Source organism: Hibiscus syriacus, unplaced genomic scaffold, assembly GCF_006381635.1.
Source record: "Hibiscus syriacus cultivar Baekdansim isolate YM2019G1 unplaced genomic scaffold, ASM638163v2 tig00111238_pilon, whole genome shotgun sequence".
NCBI classification, from domain to species: Eukaryota; Viridiplantae; Streptophyta; class Magnoliopsida; order Malvales; family Malvaceae; genus Hibiscus; species Hibiscus syriacus.
The window spans coordinates 703,737-720,666 of NW_024063030.1; the positions used below are offsets into that span (position 1 = coordinate 703,737).

Sequence of the window (16,930 nt, forward strand, 5' to 3'; positions counted from 1 at the left end):
TCTTCGAGAGAGTTGTTTGCGTTCGTCTTTCTTAGTCAAGAAAAGATATAAAAAATGAATATTTGAACTTATCGTCTTATATTCCATTTCCCACCACCTTGCTTAACGACCCTCTCTTCCATGGCCAACGAGTGATATATTCGTATATTTAATTTTTTTTAAATGAATATAAACAGAATACTAATATTTTATAATCTTATTTTTAATATTCTAATTTAATTTGAAGTAGTTATGAATAATAATTCTTTTATATTTATTATTTGAAGAGACTATGAATAGTAAATTTTATTAAAAATTTTCAAAATTTAAACTCCCGAAGTGGGAAGTTAAATTAAACTAAAAAAGTATTTTAAATATCAAAATGATAATAAAATATAATTTTAAAAATTAAAATACATTTAAGCTTTTAAAAAGAAAATCCCATGGTCCATGCCTCCATGGGGGGCTTACTTTGGTTGTGGATTCCTGGACCCCAAAAGGAAAAGGAAAAGAAATGGTCCAATTTGATATTGCTTGTTCTTCAATTAGGCAGAATGCATCTCATCTCTTAAACAAACATATGGGCTGTTTATATGGTTTTGGCATCTGCAGAAAAATACTAGTGATTGGGTGAGAATTACCATTTGGCATCTTATGTAGACATACCCACGGGTCTAATTTAATCAGACCTGATAAATATGTCTCTTTCATTCTAAATCTAATCCGTCTTTTTAGATAAAATTCTTATCTAACCCGATCTATTATAAACATATATGTATATTAATTTTATTCGATAAAATAAAGATCTAATTGAATATATATATATAGGTATTATTATAGTTATCTTTAAACATATAATTCGAGTAAAGTGTTTTTGACCCTAAATTCAAACTCAAATTTTCTTTAAAAAACTCAATCCAATAAAACTAAGTTGGATCAAAACCCGACTCAATCAAAACCCGATTAAGTCTCTATTTATGCCTAATCTTCCGGGGCAAACCCAAAGCACCTTTCTAAGCTGTGCTACTTTTGCCTTCAACTGCTTACCATTTTCATTGGTGAATGGGCCTTTTGGAGTTTGATGTGTGTGAGGGTCGGCCTTCCCCTTGCACTTGGTGGCAATGCACGTCAACTAAAGAAACGTGAAATGTAGTTCCTGCTCATGGGCCGTCAAACCCTCAAGAATGTAGTTCATTTTCTGCCGTCTAAAACCAAAACAATAACAGCCCCCTCAAATTTATCGACTCCCATCAATGTTGATTGAAGAATCAACTTCACACTCATTTCTTCTTCTCCACTTAGATTACCGTCCGCAATGCCTCGCAACGACGGCGTTTATTTCACGTCCTCTTCTTTCAAGATCCCTTCTTCCAACCATCCTCTCTCACAAACCCTAGCCTCTCACCTCTCCAGAGCTCGTCACTCGGCTTTCCAACTCATTCGCTCCCTCAGGAATCGCTCCAATTTTCGCAAAAACCTCCCTACCGCTGCATCCACTCACTCCGCCTTTGGAATTCACTCGGAGGCTCTCACCTACTCTGCTGTGCGTCCGTCTCTAACCACCCCGAGCGACAACCTTTCTAAATCGCCTCTGCTATGTTCCACCTCCTTGTCTTTGTCTCAGCCGAGCTTGCCCGACTCCGCTCAGTCCGGGTCGGAGGTGCCTCAGAAGGGACAGTCGACTACTGCCAGTCGATACGACGAGGAGAGGGTTTTGATAAGCGAGGTCCTCGTCAGGAACAAAGACGGAGAGAAGTTGGAGCGGAAAGACCTTGAAATGGAAGCCCTTACCGCGTTGAAAGCTTGCCGAGCCAACTCAGCATTGACTGTGCGGGAGGTCCAGGAAGATGTCCATCGGATCATTGATAGCGGCTACTTCTCCTCCTGTATACCCGTCGCCGTTGACACGCGGGATGGTATCAGATTGGTGTTTCAAGTATGTTATTATAGATCTTTAAAAGTTTTATACATAATAATATATTTGTCCTGCTTTCACTTTTCTTTTTAATTGCTCCGAATTGCAGTCATAATCACTGGTTACCATGAATATTTCTACTTGTGGGGGCTTTGGCCAGTGATCTCTCTGGCACTAGTTTAATCTTTTCTGATAGAATTCAGGGGAATTGGAGGTGAATTGCCCGTTTTGTGCCTCCTTCCTTTTGTCTTTCTTGGTATCTGTTTCCAGAAAAATAGAGCACATGCTTACTTCATAGATTGTCGCTGTGGAAACTTCATATAATGAGATAATACCATAGTCATATGGAGTGATGCTGTTTTTTGGCTGGTCTTTCATGTGTCATAGTTTCTTTTGGTTGTTAGCTGTACATTTCGCTCATGTTTTGGGCATTATATGCCTACAACTTTGGCACATATAGAAACATAATTTTGATTGGGTTGATGTTGGCTTCTTGTGGCATAAGGTAGAACCAAATCAGGAGTTCCACGGATTGGTCTGTGAAGGGGCCAATGTTCTTCCATCAAAGTTTCTCGAGGATGCTTTTTGTGATGCACATGGTAAGGTTTTCTTTTGCATTCTTAAGTATGGATGGACTTGCATTTTAGATGATTTACTTGATGAGCTGATTCTTAATTCTGGTCATAGGAGGCCTTCATTATTTTCACTTTCGGTGTCAAGCTGTGCAGGAAAAGTGGTAAATCTCAAGCGTTTGGATGAAGTAATTAATTCTATCAATGGATGGTATATGGAACGTGGTATTTTTGGCTTGGTTAGTACTTTGTCTTGCATGGTTCTTTAATTTGGGGATGCAGTTGTACTCTTCATTAATCTTTGGTACAACCATGTTGCATTAACTGTTCTTTGACCTTATAGGTTTCTGGAGTTGATATTTTTTCTGGAGGTATTATAAAGTTACAAGTTGCAGAAGCCGAGGTCAATAATATATCGATACGTTTCCTTGATCGAAAGACTTAAGAACTAAGAAGCTTCCTTCAGTTTGATTTTGCTACTCGTGGGTGTGCATTTACTTAGGCACTCTCTCAAACATGCATATCGGACTTTTAAGATTGTTAGGGTTAGAAAATAATAACCCGAAATGCTTGTAATTGTTTCAGTGGAGAACCAACTAAAGGGAAGACAAAGCCTGAAACAATACTCAGGCAACTCACAACCAAGAAGGGACAGGTGTGACCCTATGTCTAGCTTTTGTTACTCGCATAGGTGTTTTATTGATGATGAGTCATAAAGATATATTCTGATCAAGGAAGAGTTCTTGTGGATAGCAAAATTTGTCCTGACTATCTTCTTTTGCTTCTTTTGAACCGTCCTCCTATAGGTGTGTAGTATGCTTCAAGTAAAAAGAGATGTGGATACGGTGTCAACTATGGGTCTCATGGCAGATGTCAGTATCATTCCTCAACCAGCTGGGGGTGAGTGAATACATCTTTTAATGAATCTTAAAAATAATTGCATGTTCTGTTCTGAGCTTAGTTTTCAAAAGCGCGCCTAGACGTGCCTAAGGAGCCGGGCGCAGGTGGGCGCCAGAAAAATCGCCTCCTAAGGCACAGGCGCAGCGCACGCTTTTCCCGCTTTTGGCGCTTTTTTACGTGGGGGGAGAGAAATTAGTAGAAAACTTACCATGCCTCTCTTCTCCATCTCTTCTTTGCTTCTTCATTTCTGTTCAAAATCTATCGGGTCTTCTCTGATAAAAACCTTTAGTTTTTGAGCAAGGAAGAAGAAAGGTTAGCTATTCTCTAGTTTTGGATTTGCTTATTTCTTGGGCTGTTTTGGGGTTATTTCTTTCTTTTTGCTTTGTTCCCTAAAGTCTTTATTGAAGCTTTGATTGCTTCCTGTTAGTGCATTGCAAATGGACAACATGTAATTGTTTTCTTTTTAAAGTTCAATAAATACTAGACTGGCTTTTCCCTTTTTTTTAAAAAAAATACATGATCCCAAATTATGCAATATAGTGGCAGTAGATAGTATACATGACATCATATTTTCTCAATCTGCCATTCTTTTAAAATGTTTTATTTTTATTTATATTATTAAAATTTTATCTATATTAAATTTTATTTATACTATTTTAAATTTCAGCTAGTTTCAAAATGGATTCGGGTTAGTTTCAACCGGATTATCGAATCCTTTAGATCCGATAAGAAAATGTAGAAAATCAGAACTTACAAACAAGAACAAAATATGTTTTTGAGTACAAAATATGTTTGTATAATTAATTTATAGGTTTTTAGTACAAAAATGTGCCCCGCCTACGAAAGGCGCGCACCTTCGCCCTGCGCCTAGGCTCCAGGGACCTTTTACACCTTGGTGCGCCTTGCGCCTTTTAAAACTAAGGTTCTGAGGTATTCTTTGCTTGTTGAGAGAATGTTTAAGCAAGTTCCTGAAAATGTTATATTTCATGTACAATGCCCTAGTGAGTTTTTGTTTGGCTATTTTATGCTCAGGAGTGAGGACTTTAACAGGTTTATGCTGAGTTTTCAGAGGCATAATGCAATAGTAAGAATGTCTAATGAATTTGGTTCTAGATTATTATTGTTCTGGTTGTAAGTACAGTGCTATTTAACAAAACTATAATGATGTTATGACAAACATTAGTAGCCGATTAATATTAGTTTCTTTGTAATTGCTGTGTGTGGCTCTTAATTACTAAGGCTGTGTAAGGCTTGTGTTGGAACTTGAAACCAGTGGACTACATTTAATTTTCTTTACAGGATTTGGCGCTAATCGATTAAATAGTCATCAGATGATATGCAACCTTTTTTGGATATAGTTTGTAATTAATGTTGTTTTATTTTAACATTGTCAGACATTTTCTATGTATTTATTTTTCTATTATCGTTTTGATTCTCAACATTGTAGATGCTGGTAAAGTTGATTTGATAATGAATGTTGTTGAAACGGATGATATGCAACCTTTTTTGGATATAGTTTGTAATTAATGTTGTTTTATTTTAACATTGTCAGACATTTTCTATGTATTTATTTTTCTATTATCGTTTTGATTCTCAACATTGTAGATGCTGGTAAAGTTGATTTGATAATGAATGTTGTTGAACGTCCAAGTGGTGGTTTTTCTGCTGGTGGTGGAATATCAAGTGGGTATGTCATGCTAGTTTAAATTGCAATGCTACATGTTCTAGCTTATGTCTTTGCCTAATTTAGTTACCAAAACCTGCACTTATTTGTTTGTGGTTGGTATATCTTAAATAATATTTATGCAAGTGATGTATAATTTTGTAGGATTACAAGTGGCCCTCTATCAGGACTTATTGGAAGGTAACATGAAAAATTTCAGTTTTATCTGGTTCCATTTTTTCAATTCATCCTTCTCCTGCGGTTCATTTTGAATTGTGCATGCAAATTATAACTTTAATCTCATTCAACTTTTCATGCTTCTGGGAGCAAATCCTTTTTTTGAATGGGATGTAGTTCGCATTGGTTAATTTTTTCCATCACTCATATGAATATATCATAAGTGTGCAATATTTGTCATTACACTATATACAAGCAAGAACGTTTTCTAGAATAAATTTGACCGAAAAGCCAAGCAACAAGTAGGTTTTCTTGTTCCTTAGTACCCTGTTGATTTGAGAATTAAGTTGGCTTTGCATTGCTTGCGAGAGTCCATATCAATTCCTTTGGTTGTCAATCTTGTTGACTGTGGTTGCTTATTTCTTAATGATTCTCATCAAGTGATAACTTGCATGGTAATTGATACACTAGAAGTTGCTTTCTTGGGGTTGCATGTTCCAGAACCAGGGTACTTTCGGTACTAAATGACAGAATAATATTAGTAATGGTGGATTTTATTGGATGTTTTTATGTTTTCTTTTCAGTGCGTCTTCTTATTCTATTCAACTTCCTTGGGTGTAAACTTTCTTACATGCAACCACATATCTCATCTTGTTATATCACTGTGAGCATTCAGCGTTTCTTGTTTCCTGCCCAATTGTTTTTGAGGAAAAGGAGAGAAATGTAGGGTCTGCTAAATGTGATGACATGCATTATGCAGTTTATCATGTCTCATCTATTGTTTCCTATGTGCAGCTTTGCATATTCTCATAGAAATTTGTTTGGAAGAAACCAAAAGCTTAATATTTCCTTAGAGAGGGGCCAAATTGACTCTATATTTCGCATTAACTACACAGACCCATGGATTGAAGGAGACGACAAGAGGACATCTAGAACAATAATTGTGCAGGTGGGTTTTGCTTTTACGTTTTCAATGATTGTATTGGGAGATTGATTACTATCTTGAGCATTTCTTTTTACAGAATTCAAGAACCCCGGGGACACTTGTGCATGGTAACCAACATGACAATAGCAGTCTGAGTATTGGCCGTGTAACAGCTGGTATAGAGTTTAGTCGACCGCTCAGGCCGAAATGGAGTGGAACAGCTGGTCTTATTTTTCAGGTAGGGCATGTTATTTCATCCCATAACTTTTTTTTCTGACGTGCTTGTTCTAGGTTTTCTTCAAAGGGAAGTTTGTAAAAAGTAGTTCCTAAAATTTAGTTGCTATTCTGAATTTGATATTTTATGGGGTTGTGGTTTATGTTTCAGTTATATGATTTATTTATGATGTTTGAATATGCAGCATGCTGGTGCTCGTGATGATAAAGGAAATCCAATTATCAAGGACTTCTATGGCAGCCCACTTACTGCAAGGTTTGTATGTCTGAGGCCTGGTGTTGTATAGCTTCTATAAGATTTATTTCACTGCATTAATTACTGTTATGATTTTTTTTGTTTTATTTTCTTGCTTCTAACCTTCTATTAAAATCTTAATGTAGTGGTAAGCCTTATGACTATATGTTAGTGGCAAAATTTGAAAGTGTCTATACTGGTTCTGGTGATCAAGGTTCCTCCATGGTTAGCATCTACACCCTGTGGTTTTTCATCACTTATTATATGGACGGGCCTGACTTTTTGTTACCTTTGCAGTTTGCATTTAACATGGAACAAGGACTTCCCATCATGCCTGAGTGGTTGTTTTTCAACAGAGTGAATGCTCGGGCAAGAAAAGGTGTTGAAATTGGTCCAACTCGCCTTCTTTTAAGGTATTCTGCTTATCATTTACATTTTGTATACAAGGAATGACATATTATGATTCTCATGGTTTATAAACTCTTGTTTTCTTTGTTTGTTTTCTGAACTTCAAAAGTTTTCTTGCTTGGTTTGACCCTGAGCTTCATTATTTCTCTAAAGAGAAATTGAAGGGGAGAGAAGGGTAGAGAGTTGTGCTGACTTGCTCTGTTTTTTATTGCTAGTTTGTCTGGTGGGCATGTGGTGGGAAATTTTTCTCCTCATGAAGCATTTGCTATCGGTGGAACTAACAGCGTGAGAGGTTACGAAGAAGGTGCTGTAGGTCTGGACGATCTTATGTAGTTGCTCAAGTGAAGTTTCTTTCCCAATGGTATGTCCATTAATTCCACCTCATCTTTTGTTGTTTCAGGATATAAGGATATTTATTTTTTTATGGAACTCGAAATTATGATAGGTTATGGGGAGATAAGAATCTAGCCATTGGAGAATGAGAATTAAATAAAAAAGATAACCTTGATGGTGCAGCGTTTTATGTTTTTTGCTATTGTGCAGCTGGGGCCTGTGGAAGGTGTTATATTTGCTGATTACGGCCATGATTTATGGTCGGGACCCAATGTGCCTGGTAAGTCTTTTTCTGGTTAATCTTCATTTTATTTTCGTTTCTTGTGAATTCCGTGCACTTTCTAACATTCTTTGTTTCCCATGAATGTGTTTGTTTATTTTTTGTTATTCAGGTGATCCTGCGGGGGCAAGATATAAGCCTGGAAGTGGCTATGGATACGGGTTTGGGATCCGAGTGGACTCGCCTTTAGGGCCTTTGCGACTTGAATATGCTTTTAATGACAAACATGCAAAGAGGTTTCACTTTGGGGTTGGCCATCGAAACTAAGGATAAGGGGGGGTTTCGTCCATGGAAAACTGTGGATCACACGGCTCCATAGTATATCTTGGAATGTTCGTGGCCCTCAAGTATTCACAATTTTGATGATAGTTGTCTATATATTATGGAGAAAGAACATGGATGTTGCGTGTCCAAATTGATTTTATTGATGCATCATTTACAAGTGTGTCTAGCTCAATTCCAAATCGAATCATCTTTTTTTTAGTTCCTCATTCATCCATTCTATGTCAGCCTCCACCCCATTCACCTCAACTTTTGATTATAGGTTGGGTCCTTGTTAATTTTTCTTCTTTATCTCTTACGGTTAGCTCGTCATTTGAACGAGTTTCGTAAGTTTTTTCAGGTTATTTTGGAGGGAAAACCAAAGTAACTACATTTTTGGTTTATCAACATAAAGAAAATTTTACTTAAATCCATGACAATCTTATTTAATAATTATGTGTTTTGAAAATAGAAAATTGAATTAAAATTTTAGAAGAATTAGACCTCTTCAAAACAAGTTGTCCTGTATTGGCTATCTATTAAATACTCTGGTAAGAATATTAGTAGTATTAAAGTGATAATACATGGCTATGCCCCGATCACATTTATCAAATAGTCAAAGCGGCGACACAAGTAAATGAAAGCTCTTGTGAAGGGGCATGTCTCGAGTACTTTTGAAAGCGGTAAAACGAAGCCTCTAATTGGCGTATAACTGCAGTGATTGTATAGTGTGAAAATGGGGTGCAAATGCAAAGTAACTTTGATTTGTGCTTTGAAAGAATGTCGAGGACGAAAATCCTGACATCAAATATTAAAATTAACAAAACAAAAATCATCACAGTCGAAGAGACGTGGAAAAAAAGGGAGGGGGGAGGAGAAAATGGAAGTCAGAGAAACATTAGCTATTTATGACAAAGCTAGAACCCCCTCTTTTACACTATTTACTGCTTAGTTTCATCATCAACCAGCGTTTACCGTCAAATTAATACCATCTGGCAGAGTAAATTGAATCTTACTCCAATATTAGATATGGAATACACCAAAAATTGCACCAAGTCTAAAAGGGGCATTCAAAATTAAACCTAGACCTTCCAGGTTTTTGCATCTTACATTCTTCTGTTATTTCCTACCCTATGAGAGAAGCAGGCAGCTGAGATTTCAAAAGTGCAGCAAGTGAGAAAATTATAGAGCCATCCCTCTAGATTCAGCTTCAAGATACTTGCAGATCCTCTCCATTACTTCTCTACCCTTCACGCTATTTGCATAAACCTCGCGGCGCATCGTTGCTCCACTTTTTCAGCCATGGATGCCAGAGCCGATAATGGCTTAATACGAATACTAGTTTCCTGTCGGCAAACGGTCCATCCTGTTGGATTATCTGGGTGAGGATCATACCTTATCTTCTCCTCTACCTCTATAAACTTCTGAAGACTGACATTACGTGTTGTGACTTGTGAGTTGCATCGACTTAGATTGGGCATCAACAACCGTTGATTCAACACAGTGGCAGATATCCTGGCCGATGATTTTGGTGGAGTTCTCCAAGTTGCCTCCCTGGCTTGGATGCTCTGCTCCTAGTGGCCATTTGAGCAAGTGTTTGCCTGAGAGGTTGCAGAGTTGAAAATAAAGTTCAATGATTTAAGTCTGTTGATCAGGAAGAAGAAGATATACGGAAAGCCTAACTTCAACATCATGTAGTTCATTCTATATTATATATATTTACTTCTCATCATATCCTCATTACACAATATATGCAAGCTTTACATTCCTTTAGAAAATCATATATTATGTTAATTCTTTCATCACATTAAACTGCACAACCATTATTATAATAATTAACCAATAAAGTAATCAAAAATAATTTAAAAAATACATTTTCTCTCTCTTAATTTGTATGGTGAACATTTTATGTAGCCCCGATATTAACGTTTTCGATAGAAAAAAATAATATTTTAGATGATGTTTTATTAGAAATTATAAAAAAAATATTAATATTTCCGGTAACATATTTCTTTAACTGTATATTAAGATTGTCGCACCGTCGCACCTTGAACATCCCAATAATGGGATGTAATGCCAATACGATATAAGTTTGCAAAAGCCCCCATCTCATGTGCATTTACGGTATATTTGAACAGAAAAAGTGGATAAAATGACGTTACGTACTGTATTTATTAAATAGTACAATTATTAAAATAATACGTACATAACTTTTAAGGTAAATTACATGTTTAGTACTCAAATTATTATTTTTGTTCTTTTTGGTACTCAAATTTTATTTTTTAAAATTATTCTTAACATTTAATTTAGGTTTCAAATTGGTATCCTGCCGCTAAAAAAATTAATGGAGCTATCGATATGATATATGTTTTCAATGATGACGTGACAATATCTTATAGTGACACGTTAATATCGCCATTAAATTTTTATAGATGGAATACCAAAATAAAACATAAACTAAATGTCAGATATGACTTTTTAAAAAATTAAAGTTTAAGTATAAAAATAAAATAAAAGTAATATTTTAAATATTAAATGTGTGTAGTTTACTTTAATTTTTTTAATATTTTAAAGGGATGGAAATATACTATTAGTACCTTCCGTCCCATTATTGATTTTTTAATAATAATGTATTTTTAACTTTGACCATGATTATTTTAAATATTTTAAATAATTAAATTTTATAAAACATATATTTTAAAAACTATTTGATTTGTGGTTTTTAAAATATATTTTTATATTTTTATTAATAAATAAATTTTAAATAATAATAAGTTAAAATTAAAAAAAAATTAATAAGAAACATTCAATGAAACAAAAATATAATTATAAATAATACTTAAAATTATATAAAAAGTTAAAATTTTAGAAGAACGACTAAATTGTCAGTTTCCTCTGCCCATCCATGGACTCTTCCCTTACCTAGCCTTAATTTTACGTTACGTAGCTAAATAATACTTCACCCGTCTCATTAATTTTGTCTTGTTAACCAAGCACATAGTTTTAAGAGATAAATTTAAGTACATGTCAAGTCATATAAAACGAGAAAAATGATAAAACAATCTTAAAATATGATTGATATATTTGTTTTGATATGTGTAAAAAAAATAAGATATATGAAGGAGGGTAAAGTCGATAAATTTAGCCCTTACCGAGGACATGACCTCCGATAGGAAAGTATGGTGACTTAAGACCAGGGTAGCTAAGTAGTGTGGGCATCTCAGTCTTCTTTTTTAATGCCTTTGTAGTAATTTCCATGAATTTTCCTTTTTATATGTTTCTGTCATTGGAATTTATGTAGGCTTAGAATTAGGGTGGCGGAGTAGTGTTACCTTAGTTTAGGTTTTAACTATTTTAACTTTATTCCTTATCGCAGCTTGCTATCGCTGACTTCTGTTTATCCTTCTCTTTATGTTTCCTCTTTTAAATTTAGCCGGGACTTACGTTTCTGTCTATAAGCAGAGATTTTCACGCATGGATTTATTTGCAGGGATTATTTCAAATTACAGACGCGCATATGAAGACAGCGTATGAAAATTATTCAACTATTTCAACTATGTATTTATTGACTTATTTATCTATGCATTATATTTTATCTTTATTTTTAATTTTCTTACTGCCGGAGGTCTTCCACGGAAGTTGCTCTCAACCTGGCGTTGGGGGCAGCCTACCACCCCACCTCCCCTTACCCCATTGCATATGGGAATAGGGTTTTGTTGTTGTTGTTGTGAAAGTGTGGAATGATGATGCAGAAGCATGAAGGTCAGCCTTTTGGATTAAGCTTCACAGGAAGCAGATTCTTTGGGCTGAAGCAAGAGATCCAAATAGTAGTTTATTGGACACATCAAGCTAAGAAATAAATTGGGCCTTCTGCATGATATCAACATACGGAAACTGGTTAAGTCGAAAACTCTCCCATTTCTTGGAACGTAGAAGGGTGTACTATATCAATGGCAAAAAAGTATTTTTATTCCTCTTAGTGGTCTTGAATACTAATAATTACATTTACATCCATAAAATACATATTATTAATAATTCATTCACGATGAATGCATTTAGCAGTTACGTATCATATATATCTTAATAAATTTGTGTACTACAGATGTTTTATTTAAGAGAAAATAACCTCAGTGACCAAAAATCCTAGATAATATACGATTTTGACCAACTTTTTTTGGATTTACGAAAATGACCAACAAAATCGTAATGCGATCTCTAATTCGCATTGCGATCTCCACTATCGCAAATTCGCGTTGCATTTCGCAAAAATAACCTCAGTGGTCTTGACTTGTATTTTTTGTCACTGAGGTTATTTTCTCTTTATTTAATGACAGCTCTAGGTATACCGCTAACAGAATTCTTCAGAGTGCTCCATTGTGGTTGCCTGCTAGACTATCTTTTGGGTCATTGCTGATATAACAGCCTGTCACTTGTTTCCCCATTGAGGCCTGCTTCACTATATCATATTTCAGGCCCTGTTATTCTTTTCCCCCACGTGCATCCATCCTCTCTGTGGACCCAATATTTTCCCCAATTCCTTTGTTTGCAATCCATAACCTTTTCGTCAGATTTTTCAGTTCACCATTCAATTTCTCAAGCTCTTCACCGTGGGCCATGACACTTTCATTCATCTGGACCGTCCCTATGCCCAGGGAAAAGAGTGCGGGCCATCCAAATCATGGAAGAGATCATGTGAAAAAACAAGTTATGTGGATATCATGCAACAAACAATTGTGTAGATTCCCAATGCATATCTTCAAGAAATGAGTTTGATGTTAAAATAATATCTTCCATCAACATGCATTTTACTCAAGTCACGTGACATTTAAAAAAAAAATATTTTTAACATTCAACTAGCGCAGCATAGAAGGATTGCAAACCTCCGCCCATTACACTGCCGTACCCTTGATTAATTAGGCTGCCAAAGATTATTTCTTTGGTAGTTAAAGTTGCCAGTATATTATCTCCGGTAACTAAAACCACTCCCTAAACTTTGTCCTTGATCCATTTTGAAGGTATGATTGAAAAAATTAAGAGAAAAAAGTTTAATATATTATATAAAATACACAATCGTATCCAACACTCGTGACAAATTCGCATGCAATTGGCATAGCACAGTGTCGGCAGAGGGAAACATAACAATCTTGTCAGCTGCACCAAAACCTTGTGATGCAAGTCAAGACAATTGCAACATCATAAACTGCTCTTCCTACAACCCTAAAGTAGCTTTACATTATCTTTACAAAATCAAGGTAAAAAACAGTCACCGACGGAGTCGGCTGTCATGCAAATGTGCAGCGGTGACGTTTTGAAAATGTGTTGATGCAACATTTGTAAACATAGTCGGCACCATATTATGCAATTGCGTTGGTGGCATCACATTATGCATTGGCGTAGGCCTCATGTCTGACAGCCCCTGCAACAAGCATTACAAAGATTGAAGGTTACACAACTACATGCAGCTAAAAAGAACACAGATCTAAGGACACGCATTTGGAGAAATTCTATATTGAGTAAAGCATAGATGATGCTGATAATGAATTTGAAAGGTACAACCTAATATTAGCATATTATACACATAATTAAACAAAATTTGTTGCATATGCTATGGTTCAGATATTACACACTTCTAAGGCAACAACAAAATCATGAGAACTAACTACTAAGTGCATTACAAATCATTTCCAGAATTCATGAAAATATGACAACATCATCAATATAGAACGAGGAACAGGTGAAAGTACAACAAACCATTTGGTGAAAGCCATTTTGTGACCCAACATTGGCAGCTCCTGCAGGAGATACCTGCTGTTTAGAGAAGCAATTTCTGGTGATTTACTTTTTCTTTTCCTTTCCCTTTATAAATCAAAATGTTCTAATAGGAAATCATACACGTAAGCAGACTGCTGACTTACCTTTCCTTTTCTATTTGTAATTCTAGGGTCTGGAGTTTTTTCTAGAGAAGTATTTACACATGGGTTGACTCTTTCAACACCAGACTCGGTATGAATCACTGAGGTATTAGATCTGTCATCATTCCCAGCCGAATTATTGACACTTGCACATTGCTTCAGAGCTTCTTTTATGGCAGATAGAGCAAGATTATAGCTCTCTTGAGAAAGTGAGCCTTCTTCACTTAATATTATGGCACGTTTACACAAATCATTATACCGTCGGACCTTAGATTGGACCTCATCCAATTTCTGACTGATTGGACGCCTGCTCAAGGCAGCATTAGTCCACCGTTGCAAAATATATTTTGATGGGATGTTGAACACACCAGACATCTGGAGCACAACAATAGCATGTCTACAAAGGTAGCCCTTGTACTCAAAAGAGCAGCATGAGCAGTATATATCTGATTTAGATTCATTCCATTCAACCATATAATTTTGATTATCTTCAAAGTCCTTAACACTATATGTTGCGGGCACCTGATCTTCGTTTTCCTTTTTAAGATGACAAGCAGCAGCTCCCAAAACCTCAACTTGGAATTTCTTGAAAACTTCATGTGTGTATACAAGCGATATTTGTTTTTCAAAAGGAGATGGAGACTTCAGCTCTGGAGTTTCATGCCATGCATTAAAATCAGCTTTGGCTTCCTCTTCATACCTGTCCTCAAGAATTAATCTATACTGCTCCATAAATTCCCTCAATGATGTTTCTACATGCATATATTTGTCAAATGAAGAACTCAAACTATCTGAGCGTAAAGAAGTAGATAATCCAGCAAAAGATACACCCCTCATAAAGACGGGAACCCACTGTTTCCGATCTTCATACAAAGACTGAACCCACTGCATTTCTCTTAGGTGAAACTTGTCAACCATCTTCCACCACCTTTTTTCAAATTGCTCCTCAGTCCAAGACTGATAAATACATTTACCAAGTTTTAGCATTAGACTATTATGCCACAGGCTCGGATATTCAAGATGCCTGGTAAGTTTTTCCAACACATGCCATAAACAGAAACAATGGCGTGTACTAGGAAACACAGCAGCCACAGCAGCTTTTATGGCATTGTTTTGATCAGTGAGCATCACTCCAGGAGCCCTTTCCCCCATTGCTATAAACCATGTTTGCATTAGCCAAAGAAAAGTATAAACTGTTTCATCTGCAATCAAAGCGCAACCAAGTAATGTGGGTTGAATATGATGGTTGATTCCACTAAAGAGTACCAAAGGTATTTTATACTTGTTTGTGAAATATGTAGTGTCAAAAGAAACAACATCGCCAAAGTTACTGAAATCTTCCATGCCTTTGGCATCAACCCAAAATACATTTCTCAACCGATGCTCTTCATTCAAATCAACCGCATAGAAAATTTTTGGGTTTTCTTCTTGCATCTGCATTAAAAGTTCGAGAAGTACTTGAGCATCTCCCTCTTCTAAATTCAAACTCCGCCCCTTATCATGCTGGTTTTTCATATAACCTTCCAAAAAGTCAATATTTTGATAGGCACCAAATAGTTTAGAAACTGCAGCCAGATTCTTCCTTCTCCTTCCAACATCAGCCTTAAGTGGATCAACATTTCGGTGGCTCCGAAAAAAATGTGCTTGATCCGGCAAAAGTTCGTGATTATGCTCTTTAATGAAACTATAAACATACCATTTTCCATCCTGCCTTCTCTTCACATGCATGCTAGCTTTACAACCAATTTTTGGGGAAGGCCGAGGGTTAATGGCATCGTTAGACTGTTGCTTGTTTCCATATCCTATGCATGTAAATTTAGCATCAATAAATTCCTTGGACACCCTGGACCGGCGACTGCTCAATTTAGCAGTGCCAAAGCCCACAGACTTGGCATACTCTTTGTAATATGAATAAGCGGCTTCATGTGATTCAAATTCCATATCCGGGTGTGGAGCTGAAATTGCATCAGTGGTGCCAATGCTAGAATCCATTATCTTAAGGAGATTACTAAGATTCACACTGCATACACTATGCTTTTCCGCTCGAACCGAGGTTACCATAAAGCATTGTCAAGATACAATAGAATCCTTTGATTGCATGATTTCAAAAGGATACTGCCTAAAATATAGATGTAATACATGTCAAGTTAATACAGGATCAAAAAAAAAAAATACTAAAGAAGAAAGGCAGCAATAATAAAAGAAAACAATATCTCAGACAAGACACACAAGCCAGGCAGCATACTAAGTCTATGCTATATACAACCAAGTTCCAAAAAAGTCTTTACAGATGTGCCTGAAACTAGAAAAAGGAGTTCATTCCATTTACCTACCAAAATCAATATCACTAATAATTGTACGTAAATTCAACAGAAAATCTTTAAAAAATAATAAAAATCAACATACCCTAAAATTGCAGCTGGGAATGCAAGCGTTGGCCTATCGAAGACGGTGGCAAATTAGGGGAGTGGGAGTATGGGTGGCTCCTGGAGGCGGGGGTTGAATGCAAAGGAGAGTATGATATAAGATTGGGAGTTTGAGATGAATGAATGACAAAGATAGAAGGCGATATTGTGATTAAGAAATGTTGCAGTCTTTAATGGAGAAGCAAAGGTGTTCTCGCGATGAAAGTCTGAAATTCGGAATTTGGGGAGGATTCATAATGGGTCTATTTTAGACCCAATTCCACAAGTAAACCCCTTTTTGGCTTTTTATTTTTGGGTAAACTATACGTTTAGTACCTAAACTATTGATTTTATTTCGTTGTTTACCTAAATTATCGATTTTATTTCGTTTTAGCACCTAAACATTCATTTGTTTCTAAATCATAGTTACATTTACTTTTTTATTTCATTTTAGTACTTCGTCGTTAAAAACTGAACGGAATTGTTGCAGACACTTTTTCATGGGTAAATTACATCATTTATCACTCAACTATCTTATCATTTATATTTTGGTTACTAAAGTTTATTTTTTTAATTTAATTACTTAACTATTAAATTACTAATAATTTAATCACTCACTTTTTAATTTATTTTTAAATAATATATTAATAAAATAATAACAAAAATTTCATGTCAAAAAAATTATTAATAAAATAAATTGGAATTATTAATTTTAAGTGATGAATGATATA

General features: G+C 35.7%; 1 protein-coding gene and 2 pseudogenes across 3 annotated transcripts; 1 reads left to right on the top strand and 2 right to left on the bottom strand.

Annotated features, from left to right (window-relative positions):
- Window positions 1–1,192: 1,192 nt before the first annotated feature.
- LOC120157160 lies at window positions 1,193–8,112 on the top strand (annotated as a pseudogene).
- Window positions 8,113–9,001: 889 nt separating this feature from the next.
- LOC120157187 lies at window positions 9,002–9,990 on the bottom strand (annotated as a pseudogene).
- Window positions 9,991–12,987: 2,997 nt separating this feature from the next.
- Window positions 12,988–16,475, bottom strand: LOC120157072 (protein FAR1-RELATED SEQUENCE 4-like). Of its 3 annotated transcripts, none has more exons than XM_039168333.1 (5): window positions 16,340–16,475; window positions 16,199–16,257; window positions 13,798–15,872; window positions 13,634–13,687; window positions 12,988–13,298 (listed from the first exon to the last, which is right to left on the bottom strand). In XM_039168333.1, exons 3-5 carry the CDS (start codon window positions 15,853–15,855, stop codon window positions 13,146–13,148), a joined length of 2,265 nt encoding a protein of 754 aa, XP_039024264.1. In that variant the 5' UTR covers window positions 15,856–15,872; window positions 16,199–16,257; window positions 16,340–16,475; the 3' UTR covers window positions 12,988–13,145. The 3 variants fall into 3 exon arrangements, with proteins under 3 accessions (XP_039024264.1, XP_039024262.1, XP_039024263.1); XM_039168331.1 differs by having other exon boundaries at window positions 13,634–13,690; XM_039168332.1 differs by having other exon boundaries at window positions 13,634–13,690; window positions 13,798–15,909; window positions 16,197–16,475.
- Window positions 16,476–16,930: the final 455 nt, after the last annotated feature.

Excerpts from the sequence above, each read along its gene's own strand:
- LOC120157072 (XM_039168331.1), bottom strand. The coding sequence starts at position 15,855 with ATGGTAACCTCGGTTCGAGCGGAAAAGCATAGTGTATGCAGTGTGAAT. Across the intron at positions 13,691-13,797 it reads TTACAAATAGAAAAGGAAAG|CAGGTATCTCCTGCAGGAGC; the intron begins GTAAGTCAGCAG and ends TTCTCTAAACAG. Across the intron at positions 13,299-13,633 it reads AAAATGGCTTTCACCAAATG|GGGCTGTCAGACATGAGGCC; the intron begins GTTTGTTGTACT and ends TGCTTGTTGCAG.